The 19,403-nt window shown below is 48.1% G+C and overlaps 1 protein-coding gene across 1 annotated transcript in view; it reads right to left on the bottom strand.

Annotated features, from left to right (window-relative positions):
- Positions 1 to 7,451: 7,451 nt before the first annotated feature.
- Positions 7,452 to 19,403, bottom strand: part of GAP43 (growth associated protein 43) — a 79,830-nt gene continuing 67,878 nt past the window's right edge. Inside the window, exon 3 of the mRNA XM_037909194.2 lies at positions 7,452 to 8,213. Within this exon, the coding sequence (XP_037765122.1) occupies positions 8,125 to 8,213 (89 nt within the window). The 3' untranslated portion in view covers positions 7,452 to 8,124. The remainder of the gene's footprint in view (positions 8,214 to 19,403) is intronic.

Genomic DNA, 19,403 nt, shown 5'->3' with positions numbered 1-19,403 from the left:
TTCTAACACCTCATAAATACATACCAGGAGGCCTGAGTTTGCATTCTTTATTAGAGATGTCTGTATTGTCTGTGTCACTATAGGACCTTGTCTAGAGCTAGAATAACCAGAAAAGAGCAGTCTGATTTATATCCACAACAGAAGACGTTGACTCTTTCCAGGCTGAGAGGAACATACCTTTCTGGGGCTACATAAAATGGAGAGCTATTATAAAGGAAGGGGAGATCGCCTCAGCGGATAACCTTGGGCTCTGGGAGCAAATAATTGCATATCTACCAAAAAGAGATTTTATTTGGACCAATTTTTCCAATACAGACATCAGTATGATTCTCACTTCTCTGGAACATTCTCTGCTAAGTTCTGAAGCTTTTAGCCTTAGGACACTATCCAGGACATGTGTGAACAATGGATCGCTGAGGAAGGACAGATTCCTAACACCAAGCACAATTGGTGAGGGACTCTGCCCAGGGCCTCACATCAGAGCTTTGGAAATAGGCCATTCTAATAGTCAGGTTCTTTTGTAGTAGCAAGGAGATACATCACAGTTCTATACCCTATACAGGCTGTATGTGTCTCCTTCAGGCCCTCAGGCACCACTGCATTACTGTCAGTGTCACTGTTCAAAACAAGGCTTTGGTGATGCATAACCCTTGTGTGGGTCCTTTGTGCAGGGGTGAGTTTTGTTCTTTAGGAATAGAAATGAGTATAAATACTAAGATAGTGACAAGGCAATTACCCTACTACAGCCTTCTGCATCAAGAAAAGTAAGACTCAGGCTGGGATTTTTAAAAGAGGCTAGTGAGTTTTGCATGCCCAACTTGAGAGATCTCAAATGGGCCTGGTTTGCAGAAAATACTTCTGCAAATTGGGCCTCTTTCGGATGGTCCAAAATCCAGGTTCCCCAGATCACTAATCTTTCCTGCAAATCTTGACCTTAGCCCTTTCTCCACATATCACTCTACAGAGAAGTTTTAATAAAATATCTAATAATGGAGGGTTTCACATATGACCAGAGTAATACCTGAAAAATGGATGGGGAGTAAGCGTGGGTGAAATTTGTCAATAGCCTCTAATACATTTTAGGATCAGAAGGGACCATCATGATCATCTAGTCTGAACCCCTGCACATTGCAGTCCAGAGAACCTCACCCACTCACTTCTGTAATAGACCCCTAACCTCGGGCTGAGTTACTGAAGTCCTTAAATCATGATTTAAAGATTTCAGGTTACAGAGAATCCACCATTTACCCCAGCAAGTGATCCATGCTCCATGCTGCAGAGGAAGATGAAAACCCCCAGGGTCTCTGCCAGTTTGACCAGGGAGAAAATTCCTTCCTGAAACCAAATACAGCGGTCACTTAGACCCTGAGCATGTGGACAAGGCCCATCAACCAGACATCTAGGAAAGAATTCCATGTAGTAACTCAGAGCCCTCCCCATCTAGTGTCCCACCCCTGGCTGTTGGAGATACTAGCTGCTATCAGTCGCAGATCAGCTACATGCCAGTCTTTAAGGTGCCACCGGACTCCTTGTTGTTTTTACATGCCAGCGTAGGGAGTCTCATCATACCATCCTCTCCACAAACATATCAGGCTCCGTCTTGAAGACAGTTAGGTTTTTTTACCCCCACTGCTTTCCTTGGAAGGCTGTTCCAGAACTTCACTCCTCTGGTGGTTAGAAACCTTCATCCAATTTCAAGACTAAACTTGGTGATGGCCAATTTATATCCATTTATTCTTGTGTCCACATTGGCGCTTAACTTAAATAACTTGTCTCCCTCCCTGGTATTTATCCCTCTGATGTATTTATAGAGAGCAATCATATCTCCCCTCAGCCTTCTTTTGGTTAAGCTAAACAAACCAAGCTCTTTGGGTCTCCTCTCATAAGGTAGGTTTTCCATTCCTTGGTTTATCCTAGTAGCCATTCACTGCACCTGCTCCAGTTTGAATTAATCTTTCTTAAAGATGGGAGACCAGAATTGCACACATTATTCCAGATGAGGTTTCACCAGTGCCTTGCATAATGGTGCTAACACTTCCCTGTCTCTACTGGAAATACCTCGCCTGATGCATCTCAAGACCGCATTAGCCTTTTTCACAGCCACGTCACATTGTCAGCTCATAGTCATCCTGTGATCGACCAGTGCACTGGAGTTTTTCTCCTCCTCTGTCACTTTCAACTGATGAGTCCCCAGCTTTTTTTTATCCCAATTATCATTTACCTCTATGTCCTTAACTATTTTCTCTTTAAAATTAGTTCCAAGACCTTGCATACAATTGAGATCAAACTAACAGGCCTGTAGTTTCCTGGATCACATTTTTTCCCCTGTCTTAAAAACAGGAACTATATTAGCAATTCTCCTGTCATAGGGTATGACCTCTCCTCTCCCCCACAAGTTTACAGATTCAGTAAAAAATCCTTACTCTTGGGCTTGCAGTTTCATGTGCCAGTTCCTTTAAAATCCTTGGATGGAGATTATCATCTTCCCCCCGTCCAATTAAGTCTCATTAATCTGTTTGAGTTTGACATACACCTCGGATGTGGTAATTTCTACCTCCATATCCTCATTGCCATCAGGCACCCTGCCACTACCTCTAAGCTCTTCAATAGCCTCATTAAAAACTGAGGGAAAGTTTTCATTTAGGTGTTGGACTGAGCCTACATTATCTTTAATCACCTCCCCATACTCAGTGCTTTAGTAGTCCCACTTCTTCTTTCCTTCTTTTCTTTTTGTTTATATGGCTATAGAACCTTTTACTATTGGTCTTAATTCCCTTTGCAAATCTCACGTTACCCCGTACTTTCTGACCTCCAAAAAGTAGCTTTCCCTGCTGATCAATCCCATCGCTTACAGACTTTCTGCTTTCTTTTAGTCACCTGTTTGAGATGCTTGCTCATCCAGCTTGCTCTGAAATATTTCCATATGAATTTTTTTCCCTTGGTTGGGATACAGGCTTCAGATAATTTCTGCAACTTTGACTTAAAGTAATTCCAAGCCTCTGCCACATTCAGATCCTTGAGTTCTTCAATCCAGTCTACTTCCCTAACTAATTCCCGTAATTTTTTAAACTTTGCCCTTTTGAAATCATGACCCTAATTGCAGATCTATTTTTGTTTACCCTTCCAGTTAGTTTAAACTTAATTTGCTCATGATCACTCCGATTAAGGTTATCCCCTACAACCAATTCTTTCATGAGGGCCTCGCTACTTACCAATACCAAATCTAAACTGGCATCTTGTTGGTTTAGCGCTCCGCACTCGGAGGGTTTCAAAGCGCGGGCTGCAGCCCGAGCCCAAATGTCTACACTGCAATTTTTAGCCCTGCTGCCTGAGTCCTGCGAGTTTGAGTCAGCTGACCTGAGCTCTGAACCTCAGTGCTGCTGGTGTTTTTTTAATCACAGTGCAGGCATACCTCAGGAGTCGTAATTCTTCTCTCACACCAGTGTAACACCATTGATTTCAGTCCAGTGATTCCTGATTTACAGCAGTGCATGTAAGAAGAGAAATCATTCCTGAAGTCATGAAATCTCTTAGGGTATATCTACACTTCAAGCCAAAGGTGTAAGTGCTAGCTGGAGGAGACATACACACTCTAGCTCTGCTCTCGCTTTAGGAAAAAGATACCTGGAGGTGTACCTTCCAGCTCTACGTGTAGATAAACCTTTAGTGTGGCAAAACAGAACGGCAGGTCTTCTGTACATAGGGGAGGAGTTGAGAATGAAGTTTTCCTTTCCTTTTTTTTAAAGTGCCTAGCCCTCTTCCCAACCCACCTTTTTTAAGCTCGTGTCTTTTATTTATAAGAAGTTCTCTGTCTGATGGGTTGTTTACATTATCATTATTCCTGGGTTCATTGTTTTAAAATAGGTGTATTAGAGTTTGGGTTTACCTAGTGATGAGCTGCCAAAATCTTAACAATGGGATCCCTCCTCACCCCACGAGGGGGTCGTTGCCCACCCCCGCCCCCCAGGACTCCTGCCCCATCCAAACCCCCCACGTTCCTTGATGCCCCCCCAGGACCCCTGCCCTGTCCACCCTCCTCCCCTGTCCCCTGACTGCCCCCAGAATTGGGCAGGTGGGTTTCGTGGGCCACCGTAGTGGGTGCCCACCCCACCCCTAAGAGCCGGAGGGACCTGCCGGGGGGCGAGGTGGGGAGTCTCAGTGGTGCTTACCTGGGGCAGCTCCCAGGAAGCATCCGGCAGGTCCCTCTGGCTCCTAGGGGCGGAGGAGCGTAGCTAGGGAGGGAGCGGGGGAGCGGCCACTCCCCCACTGATCACATCAAAAGTGGCGCCTTAGGCACCAACTCCCTGGGTGCTCCGGGGCTGGAGCACCCATGGGGAAAATTGGTGGGCGCAGAGCACCCACCGACAGCTCCCCACCACGCGCCCAGCCCCAGATCACCTCCACTCCGCCTCCTCCCCTGAACCCACCGCCCCACTCTGCTTCTCCGCGCCCCCACCCCCGGCTTCCTGCGAATCAGCTGTTCAGCGGGAAGTCAGGGAGGACTGAGAAGCAGACGGCAGCTTCCCGCTCAGGCCGAGGGTGGCGGAGGTGAGCTGGGGTGGGGAGCGGTACCCCTGCGTGCCCCCCCCCAGGTTACCTGCTGCGGCACGGGCGGCCCTCCTTGCGCCCCCCTGCCCCAGCTCACCTCCGCCTCCCTGGGCCTGAGCAGGAAGCCACAGCTTGCTTCTCAGCCTGCCCCGGCTTCCCGTGCGAACAGCTGATTCGCGGGAAGCGGAGGGGGCGAAGAAGCGGAGCAGGGCGGCGCATTCAGGGGAGGAGGCAGAGCGGCGGTGAGCTGGGGCCGGGGGTGGGGCGGGGAGCTGCCGGTGGGTGCTCTGCACCCACCAAACTTTCCCCTTGGGTGCTCCAGGGCTGGAGCACCCATGGAGTCGGCACCTAAGGCATCACTTTTGGCCAGTTAAATTTAGAAGCCCTTTTAGAACCGGTTGTCCCTCGTGGAACAACTAATTCTAAAAGGGCTTCTAAATTTAACAATCGGTTCTAGCGAACTGGTGCGAACCAGCTCCAGCTCACCACTGGGTTTACCTCAGGGTTATAGGAAAAGACGGTGAAGGGACATGCGTTCCTTCTTTGTAACAAACAGAAGAGGAGCGGTGAGCCATTCTTCTGAAGCCGTTGCTTCTGTCACTGCATGAGGCAGCCAGTGGCACGTGTACTGTGGGTAGCAGAGTATCCACAGCCAGATGGAGCCTTTCTTTTGGTGTTACAGCTGTGAGGCCAGTTATTCCATCTCCTGTCAAGGGCAATATTACACAATAAGGGGGCACCATGGTTATCTAGTGTTGCCAAGAAGCCACAGTAAGAGCTGATGGGGGAGCCGGTGACAATAATCAGGACAATGAAAGCGCACCACTCTGAAGCGTTACTACAGTCTTAAAAGAGCTTTTACAGAAGGGGCTGTAAAAAGATGTTTCAGTGACACATTTAAATTGTTCTCTCTTACAACTCATAAAGAGAACAGCAGATACTGACACCCACGCTGCTTGGGGCGATGAGCCTGTCAGATCTCATCCATTAAGAAAGGCTGGCCCGAAGGAGTACGCAGCTGGTGATCGCCAAGGAAAACCCAGGGCAGGAAGTGGCACTGGTGACTCAGGAGGTGGTGCCTCTCGCTTCTGGGTCTGTGCCAAAACAGTCCCTTAGCCGGCTGCTAGGATGCACTGTGCTGCTGGAGATGAGACCATAAACCTAGGCCCTGATTAGAGCTGGGGCTGAAAAAGTGCAGCCCTTTATTTGAAAAATACGCTGCCTTTCCCTTTCTTGGTAATATTGGATGGCTGCTATCTCACCAATTCTAGCCCTGGCCACACGGTCACCGAGCAGCCTGTCTCTGTGAGTGGTGTCCAACCTAGTCCCCCAGACATATTATTTCTAAAAAGTCAAGAGGCCCTGATAAATATTGGAACTACTGCCCTAGGCTCAGGCAGTCCCAGGGGCCCAGCAGCGAATCAGGCCATGGACCAGCTAGAGCTACTCTCCCCTCCCTCCTCTACAATGCAGCAGGGGAGCTACTGCACCAAGAAGGGAGAGCAGCCGGTGAGCGCTGCTGGCTCACCCCAGAGCTGCTCCTTTGGGGACGAGCTGTGGGGTGACACCTCCTTTTAATGGCACCGGGCCTGCTGAGGGAGCACATTGTCAATTCCTAGTCAAACACAGAGCCTAACAACATCAGCCACACTATCAGAGGCTCGTTCACCTGCACATCCACCAATGTGATATATGCCATCATGTGCCAGCAATGCCCCTCTGCCATGTACATTGGTCAAACTGGACAGTCTCTACGTAAAAGAATAAATGGACACAACTCAGATGTCAAGAATTATAACATTCATAAACCAGTCGGAGAACACTTCAATCTCTCTGGTCACGCAATCACAGACATGAGGGTCGCTATCTTAAAGCAAAAAAACTTCAAATCCAGACTCCAGCGAGAAACTGCTGAATTGGAATTCATTTGCAAATTGGATACTATTAATTTGGGCTTGAATAGAGACTGGGAGTGGCTAAGTCATTATGCAAGGTAGCCTGTCTCCCCTTGTTTTTTTTCCTGCAAACCCCCCCCCAAGACGCTCTGGTTAAACTTGGATTATTGCTGTGCACATTGTAAGATGAGCTGTTGCCAGCAGGAGAATGAGTTTGTGTGTGTGGTTTTTGGAAAAGGGGGGTGTGTGGGGGGGGGTGAGAAAACCTGGATTAGTGCTGGAGGTGACCCACCTTGATTATCATGCGCATTATAAAGAGGGGTTTCAAAGGGGGATGGGCTGTTGCCAGCAGGAGAGTGAATTTGTATGTGTGTGGGGGGGGGGGGGGGGAAAGGGTGAGAAAACCTGGATTTGTGCTGGAAATGGCTCTACTTGAGGATCACTTTAGATAAGCTGTTGCCAGCGGGGGAGTGAGGTGGGAGGAAGTTTTGTTTCATGGTCTCTGTGTGTATATAATGTCTTCTGCAGTTTCCACGATATGCTATGCATCCGATGAAGTGAGCTGTAGCTCACGAAAGCTCATGCTCAAATAAACTGGTTAGTCTCTAAGGTGCCACAAGTACTCCTTTTCTTTTTACAGATTTCTTTCTTAAGCAGTCACCACTGAGGATCGAGCTGAGAGCCTCCAGGCCGCTCCTGAGCTATCCTAAAGTCTTCACCGTGAGGTGTTGAGTGACTGTCATGATCAAACCCTAAGGGTCCCATAGTAGGTCGGGGGTATTTTTGGTGTGTTTTATGCAGGAGCCAGCACATTAACCCTGATGCCCAAGTCAAAATCCAACCTAATACCAACCTGCCTTCCTGAAATACCCTCAGTAGTTTCTGATGGCATTTCCACTCTCCTGCTGTGTTGTGTTGGCTAGAGCAGAAGACATGTTGGCCACAGCAAGAGTCTCCCTACAAGCTCCATCAGGACAGAAGGCGCGATACAAACGCAAGACAGTGGTATCATGATCATTATTCTCATTTATTATTATCATCGTCGTTCAGTTTGAAAAAGGAGCCTGGAGCCACGCGTGAAGCTAATTGGCACATTTTGCTTTATTTTTGAAAACAAACGGGGGGGTTAATTTTCCTTCGTTTGTTTGTTTGTTTTTTTTTTTGTTCTCTTTAGTTCATTCCATCACATTGAAAAAGGAAGAAAAAGAATTTTTTTTCGTTTTTAAATCGGTAAGTCTGGACTCCTCAGATGAACGGAACATTGCACACACACTTGGAACAGAGAGGGAGGGCGGAGGGGAGAGAGAGAGAGCGCTCGCGGCGGGCAGACAAACACACGCACGCGCCAGATCAAAGAACTCTGATACAGTGCAAGAATTTTCCCAAAATGATTGGATCATCATCATTACCAAACAACTCGCCATAACAACACCAAGAAACAAAGAAATGTTTAAGCCACACTGTTCGACTGGGATTTTTCCTGCTTTTTTTTTTTTTTTTGCTTTTTTTTCTTTAAATGTTTGCCACACAGAGAGAAAAAGGGTTTAAGTGGGATGGGGGAGGGACGGACAGGCCCACAGGGGCGAGCAGGAGGTGGGAATCAAGATTAGGGTGGGCACGGAAAGAAGGATACAGGAAAGGGGGAGGGAGGGAGGGGCAGTGGGGAGTCATTTCTTAATGTTCAGGCATTTTCTTGGTCCGCCTTGTTCTCGTCTTCTTTCACCTCTTCCTGCTGGGCACTTTCAGTAGGTTTGGTTTCTTCTACAGCATCTAGTGGGGAAAGAGAGAGGTGAGGGTTAGTTGCCTGAGCTATAGTGTACTTTTTACATGCTTGTTGCAGGGGGCCTGAATGACTCCAAGTCCTTGTTCCCAAATGGGCCAAAATCTGACAGTTCTTATCTGGCACACGTGTGGGTGACTGTGTGAAATGAATTTATATTGTCCAGGTCTTAGTGGACAGGTATATGCTTCCCACAAACCAACACCATGATTAATTAACCTTCTGAATTAGGGAGCCAGAACAGAAAGGCTAAAGGAGTGATTCAACCATACAAATACAATTGTAGAGAGGCAACACACCTGTTAGATCACCTAGTTCATCCTAAATCCCTGCCCTACCCCTAGAGCCAGTTGCAGGTTGTTTCCTTCTATACATTAGCTAATGTTTTTTCCCCAGTCTACTCTTAAATAGGTTCACTCTTCACTCACTCCTAAGTGTTTGGAAGTGTACATTATCCACATGGAAAAGTCCTATAGATTTTTATAGGGATGAGGCCAAGGTTCTCTATACATATGATAGAGTTCTGCAGAAATTATTCGAGAACCCTATAGAATTGAATAGCAAACAGGAACCTATATCTATGGTTTTTTTAAAAAAGTACAGAATTCTACAGCAGGGCGCTAGTTTTCTATTAAATGCTATAAGAAGTTATAGAAGGGTTCTTATTCTCTAATCCCTCCTCCAGGTCTTTTCCATAAGGATACATCTGCCTGGAGCTGTGCCAGTTCTGTGGCTGGAGGCCGTCATACTCCAAGACCATCAGACAACTTTTACCAGCCCTCAGTTCACATGAAATGTTAAAGTAAAATACTTTAACCAGTGACATTCTAGACACGTATTAGACAAGAGATCAGGAAGTGGGCCGGGGGCTGGGGGGAATGGAGGGGACAAAGTAGATGGAAGTGGTATGATTTGAGTTGGAATGGACCCATCCATTCCATCCAGCCTATTCACCTGCAGTATGGGACCTGACTGAACTGTTGCTAAAGCATCCCTGAAACCCAGGCATCTTGTCTGAGCCTAGGGGCTCGCTGGGGCTATAAAGCGAACTCTGCACTTTTGTGGTTTGTGACACAAAGCTGCCATAATGCACTGGAGAATCTGGTCTGCTTTGCACAGCGGTAACTGACCACACAAGACACAATGGAGTGGAGAATCAGGACCACTTGTCCTAATGGTTGACTTCAGGACTGTCCCTCAGTGTGTATAGGGTTGGTTATGTTTCTTTAAAAACATTCATATCAGTGTAATGCTGGTGAAAGGTAGTGAATTGACACCGCTGCAAGCTAAAGTGCTTGGTTTAGCAGTGTAAGAAGCACAGAAAGGGCAGTGGCAGGGCAAACCCTCTCCTCTCCCGCCTCTGGCCCCACTGATGTGCCTCAGCACTGAAATGCAGTGACTATCCTGTGAAGGGGAGTTTGGTCACATGTAGCCCATTCAGTTCTTGCACTGGACTAGGACTCCTTGCCGAGCATCAATGAGGATGCCTCTTGGCATGTGGATAGTCATAGGAATTGGATGGTTTTGCTAAGCTATTCAGTGCCATCAGATGGCAGACATGCTTTTACTACCAACCTTGGCAAACAGCCAAGACCCCTTAACCTAGCTCTTTTAAATACCTTCCCTAACCCTATGTCCCTAAGGATACCTTTTAAAATGTGTGCAAACCCCCTGCCTCGTGTGCCAATTAAGTGCTTTTATTGCACTTACGTTGCTTGAACCCCCAACCCAGGTGTCACAATGAGTTCCTACTGTAATAGTTCCCCCCAAAAATATCTGCTGGGCAGCACCTTGGCCCAGTAACCCTGCCTAAGTCCCTGGGGCTGCAGACTTCCAGCCAGCAGAAGCACATACATGTTTGCTTTCTCCTGCTCCTAAGCAACAAAATCCAACAGCTTCGCAAGGCCTCTCTTGCATTAATTAGTACAACTGCAACCATCAACGGGGAGTGAAATAGGCTGCTGATTTAAATGGGATGCACGCAGTGTTGGGGAGCCCAAACAGGTCAAGTGATTTTAATGGTTTTACTAAACTTTCTTGCAGCTACAACAATTTTACATTGGTGGGGTCCGTCCCCCCCGCACACACACTCATCTCTAGTGCTGGCTACCTGAGGGTTTTATGATGGAGAAACAGCAGCACAAAGTAAAGCTGTGATTTTCCCATGGTCACACAATGGGAAAGGGAAATAGAACCCAGGATTGCTAACACCTAGAGGTGAGTTTTAGCCACAAGAATATCTTTATCTGCTAGTGGTGTAGACTCTGCAAGGGCTCATCTGAGCCTCCTGAAACAAAGCCATCTACAGATTTTCTTACAAGCATACACAGGATGGGTGAATGAAGCATGCATGCATGCACACACTCAAAGCTAGGGGTGGGTGAACCAGTTCAAACAACATAACTACCCCTGGAATTTTGTTCTGCATTGGACTTATGTACAGTGAAAACTTATATAGTGCTGTGCCAACATTAACTTAATCAATTCCCCAGAGAGGTAAGTAAAAATTAACTCAGTTTTACAGAGATGGGGAAACTGAGGCACAGAATGGTTCACATGACTAGTTCAGGCTGCACAGTATCAGAGCTTGGTTTAGAATTCGTGTCAATCCCCATGCTCAGTCCGCTAGGCTATAACACCTCTCTACTTACATTAGCAATTAAGGTCCTGGTCCTGAAGCCTTAGGGGTCACTTAAAACACCTATGGGCTTCATTCACAGTTTTGCGTGGTCAAGAAATGCAATACCAGAATCTAAATGTGGGGTACTGGCAGGCTCAGAGCAGTGCATGGAAGCTCACACTAATGCTGCCTTGTGCTAATCTTGCTCAGTGGATAAACAGAAAGCTTCAGGGCACAATGTTCTGCCACACTATGGCCCCTTTGCATTGCTCTAGTGCAGGGGTGGGCAAACTTTTTGACACGAGGGCCACATCTGGGAATATAAATTGTATGGCGGGGCAAGAATACTCACAAAATTGGGGTTCGGGTGCAGGAGGGGGTGAGGGCTCTGGTTGGGGGTGTGGGCTCTGGGGTGGGGGAGTGGGATGTGGGGGGGTGAGGGCTCTGGCTAGGGGTGCAGGCTCTGGGGTGGGGCTGGGGATGAGGAGTTTGGGGTGTAGGAGGGTGCTTTGGGCTGGGACCAAGGTGTTCAGAGGGCAGGACGGGGATCAGGGCTGGGGCAGGGGGTAGGGGAACAGAGAGAGGCTCAGAGGTGCAGGCTCCGGGTGGCGCTTACCTCAAGCACCACCCGGAAGCAGCAGCATGTCCCTTTTCCGGCTCCCATGCGGAGACGCGGCCTGGCAGCTCTGCGCGCTGCCCCATCCACAGACACCGCCCTTGCAGCTCCCATTGGAGCGCCGTAAGGGGCCATTGGAGCACGTAGGAGCCAGAGGAGGGCCATGCCTCAGCTTCCAGGAGTCGCGTGGAGCGGCCCCCGACCCTGCGCCCTGGCTGGAGTACCAGAACTGGGCAAGCCCCAGACCCTGCTCCCCAGCGGGAGCTCGAGGGCTGGCTTAAAACAGCTGGCAGGCCAGATCCAGCCCGTGGGCCGTAGTTTTCCCACCCCTGCTCTAGTGGGACAAAGGGGCTGAAAAGCTGGCAGATCTGACTCCCGGCATACTCCTGGCATAGGGGAATCCTCAGGTGGCATGGAACTCGGGTGGTGGCTCAACACTATCCCCACTTCACTTCACCCAGTACCAGGGTCATAGGCAGAGCCATAGGGACTTTATTGACAGCCTGGCCTCATGACTGCTCTAACTTATACTGGGACTGACCTGGCCCAGTCTGGAATCAGGAAGCCACAAAAGTGACATAAAGCCACCTTTGTCACCCACTCGGGCCCTGCACCAAGCACAGCTCAGTTGGACAAGGGGATCAAGGCTTCAGTCACCAGGGCAGTACCAGGTACCTTTTACCAACACTGAATTCACATAAATAAATGAGAAACCTGCTCCATGAAGAGTGTTAGCAAGCAAGATTCAGTTATCTGTCTCTCTCTTGCTTGGATCTGAGCAGGGAGCATCTGGGAGGGGAAGTGTTCTGAGCACATGTGCCCCGGCTGCTGGGATGTGTTTTTTGCTTAACAGCTGTGGCAGTGCCTCACTGAATTTGAAGACAGTGAAAAATCAGAACCTACTGGTCAGCAATGAGGTTCAATCACAGGTGACAGCACAAAGATATACAATTGTGTGCAAAACAGGTTCAAAGCACAGAAATGCAACATCACAGAATCCTAGACATCAAAGCTGGAAAAGACCTAGGGACAGATCCTCAGCTGGTGTAATTTGATGTAGCTCCATTGATTTCAGTTCTAATTTGTACCAGCTTAGGATCTGACTCCTAAAAGTATGTAAAATAGCCTCTCTCGCTAGTGCAAGCTTGTTCCTGGATATGTGTTCTCCAGGGATTCTCCAGTCTACCTTTAAATGTCCCACACAAAGGAGCTTCCACCCCTTTCCTTAGGAGACTACTAGACAGTTCTCTATTAGCTGTCACTTGTCAGAAGGCTTTTCTTGATATTGGGCCTAATTCTCCACTCCCTTGCACCTTGGGTTGTCCTTTACATTGGTGCAGTGTGGATGTGTAATTTGCCTGTCAGCAACACAGGCGGTGGCATTTGACACCCATGTTGTACTCTCATTGTATAGGCATAAATAGTGATACAAGATGCAAGGCAAGGGAGAATCAGGCCCATTCAGCCAACATTTTCCTTCTCTTTTTCAAAATTGAAATGCACCAGATGCAGCTCCTTTTGGATGGCCAACTTTCCACCCTCGCAGAAGCTGCCACACCTGCTCCTGCCAGGTTTGCTAAGATTCAGTGCATTGTCATTGTGAGACCTTCTCCCATAACCCCACCTCTCCATTTTTGTGGGTGGAGTTGGAACAAGGAAGAGGCATTGGTTTATTTTGAAACAGGCTGGTGAGTCTGAGATACATGGAGCTAGAGCAGGAGAAGCTCAGATAGCTAGAGATGTGGCAGGAGAGGCCATCAGCTGGAGCAGGAGAGGCTGGCTATGTACAGACAGCAAATGGAGCCCCAGAACCCAGAAAATGAGAGGAGAGGCCCTGGGGTATGTCAGAACATGGAATAGGAGTCACCAGGAGATTGAGAAGAAACAGGAAGGGCAGTGACATGAAGCTGAAGGGGCTTGGAATATGCAAAAAAATAAAGCAAGGGAGGACAAAGAAGGAGTGGCCTTTTTGAATTATTCCCATATGTGTGGTGATTCTGGGATAGGGACAAATGTCAGACTCAAGATTCAGCTGAGATGCAACCACTCTCATTTTAATCCTGGATTCTGGAGGAGAAAACCTGGTTCAGAAACCCACCAGGCCACCTCAGAGCCCTCGCATGAGGCATTAAATTGACACGGTACATTTGCACCGATATTAAACTATGGAGTTGTTTGGTAGATTGAAGCTGAAGTATATTTCTGTGCCCTCCTGGCGTGGACTTTGGGCCTGATTCTGAGAGGGGCTGAGAACCTACATCCCTATTAACTTCAGCTGGCAGTGGTAAGTGCTCATCGCCTCTCTGGATTAGACCCTCCACGTTTTGTGCTAGGTAGCGTAAGGCATGGAACTGAATTACGGAGCCCTGCTGAAATGAACTCAGAAAAATCTCCTGCCTTTCAGTGCTCCATTTATCTCCTGGAAGGGGTGAGAACTGTGTCTGAGAACCCCACTGGCAAGTGAGCGCTTTGAACATAAGCAGCTACAGTTGCTAGAAAGCTGAACTAGGCAGGCAGGCAGGCAGCAGTTTCATTGGATGGTGGCACTTCCAGCTGCTTTCGCCTACGCCACATTCTAATGGCTGAGCTTGCAGGCCCCGCTCCAAGTCCCTCCACTGCCCTACATTAGTGAAATTAGGTTGAGTGGATTTCTGGGTAAACGTTGCCTCTTGGGACCTGCCCAGCTCCATTTGACTTGCCAAGATTAATTAAATTGGAGCAGACCTCAGCACGTGACCATAGTAGTAGTAACCTCTCCAATGATCATTTTTTTGTGGCTGGTGGCTTTGGTTTTGTTTTGTTTTTCCTTTCTGTTATCTTACAGATCTTTAAATTGCCACAGACAACACCAAGAGAAAAGAAGTTACACAAACACTTTTCAGTTCAATACAGCCGACTCAGGGATTTTGCCTTAGTCGCTTTTCCACGGTTTTCAGAATTACTGCTCATGCTCCTCGCTCAGAAACTATTGTCTCATTCCTTATATTACAGTATTCCACATCCAACCAGCCTGCATTCACCTTTACCTCTGCTCTGGCCCCAGCCTCTGGGAACCACAATGGTGGTCTACCTTTCCCCCTCCTGGAGTCCTTCACTGCTCTCAAATGTTGTTCAGGGTCGTACTGCACTGCTATCGGCAGCCATGTTCCACCCCAGAGGCAGCTCTATTTAAATTATATTTTTTCAGAATTTTGGAAGCTCTGCATTAGAGATGGGCCCCAGTCAAAACCCAGGATCTCAGCCACTCCAAGCTGTGATGATGTTTGGATCCAGAGCTGAACTTCTCAGCTTGGATCCATCTACCCAAATCCATCCATCCATCGATCCAGCCACTCAGAAGCTGATTCCAGGCAGAGTATGGTAAGTCTGAGACTGTTGAAATGGAATCCATTTCAGGCTCAGAGCCACTGCAGATACCATTCTCCCTTCCCCATCTCTGTCTAAAATGCATCCTTGGCCCAGTCCCCCTCCACTGAAACGCCTCATACATCACGTAGCAGGTTAAGAGCTCCATGGAAACCACTATCCCTGTGAAGGCCCAGTCTGCTTCACTAAGTGACCTTTGTAGGCCTGTTCAATACTGGTGAGAGTGGAAACAGAATCTATCATGGGTCTCTCTCCATGGAGAGTGTTTCCTGCTATTCTTCACAATTGTCTGATATGCTGGCCCACAGCACCTTCTCAGTTGAAAGGGAACAATAAAGCAGCTTTTTGGGGGGAAGTGTCTGTCCATTGTATAGAGGGCTCCTTTCCTATAAACAGATGTACGTAAGTATAATTCTTGATGATGTATAAAAACTACCTGTTTACTCATACTATTCCTTTCTTGTAACTTCACACTTATAAATGAGGGGGAAAGGTGTGTGGGGCTGGTAGCTCTCCACCGCGTCCTCTGCAGTTCCATCTTGGCTCAGGCTCCCCTCTGGAGTATTGTGAGTTCCCCTCCATGCAGGGAGCCTGGTGACATCAGACAGCCAGTGAGCTCAGAGCATCCTTAGTGATCACACAAGGGGGTCTCCATCCCCTGGCACATGCAGCAGCAGATGGCAGTGGTGCCCAGATAGCCCGGAAGACATCAGAGAGGAGTGGATGGGGGAGTAGAAAATTGCGGCTCCCTGAATTGGCTCTTAGAAGCTTTCACAGGTAAGGAGGTCATGGAGCATGCTGGGGGAGGGAGTCCCAGGGCAGAGATGGGGAGGGAAGGGGAAGGTCAAGTCTTCAGGGAAGGTAGCAATCAATCACATATCACTAATAGTCATTCCACTTTGGGTCTCCCAATCCTGATTCTCCTCTCCGTGTTGTGTTCAGCCCCATATCAGCCGAGACTCTGAGCTGGGCAGGGAGAAGAAAGGGACAATGCTGTTGGTCCTAGCAGACCAGATTGTCCGCTGCTTCACATTTTCTGACCCAGCTAAATCCTCAGAGGACAGTCAGATCTGTCTCTGTTGCAGCAGCTGCCTTCTTGTTTCCTCAAGCTGAGGAGAAGGTGGCTTTGGGATTCTCCCCACACACCCCACAGCCTGTGGAAAGGAAACTCCATTCCACCGTTGGACATTCACGTGTGCAGTACATGGAAAGGAAGGGGGGGGGTAGGCCTAGAATTGCAGCTCAATTGCAAGGCATCTCTCACAGTGTCTAGACACCAGCTGCCTGGTTGCCATGGAAACCCTCCAACTTTGGCTGAGGGGAATCTCTCCAGAGAGATCAGGAGAGGGGAAGGGGAGGGGAAAAAGGAGAGATGCTCTTTGTGAATGTGTGGCGTTAATCCTGATACAACCACATTTACAAACACTCTGCTTCCTTGGGCAAGGGAAGAACTGACTCCCCTCATTCCCTCCACTGCCATCCCTCCCACATGCACATATATGGCACTACACCCAACAGCTGAGGGGCACTGGCTAAGCTATTGCTGGCAGGTTGCTTTTTCACTCCTATTTACTGCTCTGTGTTGTCAGTATGTTCGCTCGCCCTCGGCAAACCAACGCATTCTGCCCTGAAACAGGTGCCAGAACTGAGCCATTCACACCCACCAGGGAATTGCTTTACAGGCAGCAGCCCCCCCCCCCCCTCAATGGAGAGTCTCCCCTCACACCATTTCCCATAGGCAACTGCAGCCTCTGGGAAGGTAGCACCTTCCTCATTTGGTGCAGCAGCAAAATCAGCAATGAGGCTTGTTTCAGGGATGCTGTATATGGTACTTGGAAGGGGAGGCCTGGTGGCTTACTGTCTTGGAAAGCGGTAGGGGAGCATCTTTCAAGTAAGAAGAACGATTGAGGAACAGAAACCTTGTGCAGCTGCAGAGTGGGCCACTGTCATCTGGCTGTAACACTGCTGCTTTCAGTGCACTTATGCCGAGGAAGCATTTGTCCCACAGAGCATGACCAAGGTAGCATGGTCTGAAGGTGCAAGTACAGTTTGCACCCCACATAGAACAGGCATAATGATACTGAACCACCTCACTGAGGGAATCAGACTGGAGGTTCATGGAGCTTCATTCAGTAGATCTGAAAGTACTATAAAAATATACATCAGCTGGCAAGGGCTGCAGATGCCAAGGGATGGGTATTAGCTCAATTTACTGTGTTGTCACAGAAGAGGCTCCCCCGCCCATGGCACACACAGCCACATAGCCGTGCTGAATGAACCTGCTGCAGCATATATCTGTGGGTGGGTGTATCTAAAGTACTTTCTTCTCTCTTTCTCTCTCTCTCTCTCTCTCTCTCTCTCTCTCTCTCTTTTTTTTTAAGTGACTGTAGCGCTTGTGCAAGAGGGCAGCCTGGCAGCCCTGGTTCAGGCTAAAGGACCCTATCCATAGAAAAAGTGCAGCATGGAGAGCAGCCAGCGAGCTTCCCCCATGCTATTCCATAGCCAGATGCTGTATCCCCAGTTCTCATATGCTTCATTCTGGGCTCTGGGACAATGCAGTTCTCAAAAGGAGCAGAGCTGTTGGGGGTAGCTCATAGACTGGAATTCAATCTTTGATGCACCTGGGGCTTGATCAATTAATTGCTTTGAAAATTAGGACCAAGGCCATACAGTGGCTTTGGGAAATGACTGGGTGCCAGGGGAGGGGCTTTAGCACAGGCCTGGTGTGCTCACCAAGGCCTGAGCCATGGAGAAGGTGGGCAGCTGCATTCTGAACCAGCTAGTGCTGGCGCACCATCTTCAGCTTCAGCTTCAGGTACAATGAGTGTCAGAAATACAGCCTGGAGATGACAAACACATGGATCAGTGTGTCCAGGTCCTTGTACAAAAAGGGATGATGTTTCCTAGCTAGCGGTAAGAGGGACGAGGCATTTTTAGATACTGGTGCTACCTGATCAGCCAAACTTAGTGAGGAGTCAAACAAGACCCAGAGGCTTCATGCCACTTTGATGAATGGGGGCTGTGTGCCTTCAGCGAAAGGTGGAGACAAGGTATTGACAAGCTTGTCAAAGTGTTTTCCCTTCCAGTCAGCATCTCTTCAGTCTTGCATGGGTTCTGCATGAGCCACTTGGTCTTTAGCCAATAGCTCATTTCCTGTAGACATTCTAGTAGCATCAGTAGAGAATGAGATATGCAGCTTAATGGCATTGGCATGCTGTTCGCAGCCAAGCCCATGGCATCTCACATCTCTCCCAGTGGACTCATGTAGATATTGTAAAGGAGAAGCAGCTATTCATCTTTACTCTGAGTTCTGTTGGAGCTATTCTAGTGCTGGGCCATCTACCCCTGTTATGTCACATAGGTGTTTGTAGCAGTACCTAGAGTAATAGATTCGAAGTCCAGAAGGATCACCTAGTCTGATCTCCTGTCTAAACACAGGCCATAGAACTTCCCCACAATAATTCCTAGAGCAGATCTTTTAGAAAAACATCCAGTCTTTAAATGATTTACAAATTGTCAGTGATGGAGGATCCACCACAACCCTTGGTTAATTGTTCTAATTACTCTCACTGTTAAAATAATAAGCCTTATTTCCAGTCTGAATTTGTCTAGCTTCAACTTCCAGTCACTTTGTTTGCTAGATTGAAGAGCCCATTATTAAATATTTGTTCCCCATTTAGATATTTATTAAATGTAATCAAGTCACCCATTAACCCTATCTTTGTTAGACTCAAAGAGCTCCATCTATTTAGCTTATCTCCATAAGGCTTCTTTTAAAAAAATCCTTTAATCATTTTTGTGGCTCTTCTCTGAACCCTCTCCAATTTATCAATATCCTTCTTGAATTGTGGGCACCAGAACTGCACACAGTATTCCAGCAGAGGTCATACCAGTGCCAAATATCGAGGTAAAATAACCTCTCTACTCCTTGTTGTACGCTGTATCGAAGCTGCAGAGAGATCTATCAGTATGAGCATGGAGATTTTACCTGTGTCCGTGGCCATACGGTCATTGTTGGAGGGAGTGGATGGCTTGTGGCCAGTGGTAGTGGACAGCAGGTGATTGTATTGCTGTACTAACTCATTGGCACCTTGGCCTTGTAGTTGGGTGTCTTGTTCTTCTAGGGTGAGATGAAAACCAAGGTAGTTCATGAGTCTTTGGGGGCAGGAGCTGGTGAACCAGCTTTGGTTGCTCACTGTCCTGGCAGGAAGGAGGGAAGGCTCTGATCTCTGCTTGGAGGAGGCAGTGATGAGACAAGAGAGTGGTATGTTGGTGACCTCTCCAATATCCAGTCCTAGGCTGAAGATAATGTCCAGCGTATGTGCGGTTGCATGTGTGGATCCAGAGACTGCCTAGCAGAATCCCATATAAGCCGTGAGATAAAATACAGTTGTATCAGTAGCCCTGTCTATGTGGAGGATGAGATCACTGAGGACAAGGAATCTGGGGGATTCCAGTACTCTGCTGGTCAAGAGTTCTGCAAGTTCCTCCAGTAAGTTGACAGGGTTTCCAACTGGAGGCCTGTACCCTACTAGGAGTCCTAGGTTCCTCTTGTCCTTTGCCTCACAGACCATATAG

This window comes from Chelonia mydas, chromosome 1, assembly GCF_015237465.2.
Source record: "Chelonia mydas isolate rCheMyd1 chromosome 1, rCheMyd1.pri.v2, whole genome shotgun sequence".
NCBI classification, from domain to species: Eukaryota; Metazoa; Chordata; order Testudines; family Cheloniidae; genus Chelonia; species Chelonia mydas.
This window is presented reverse-complemented; position numbering and strand designations above follow the sequence as displayed.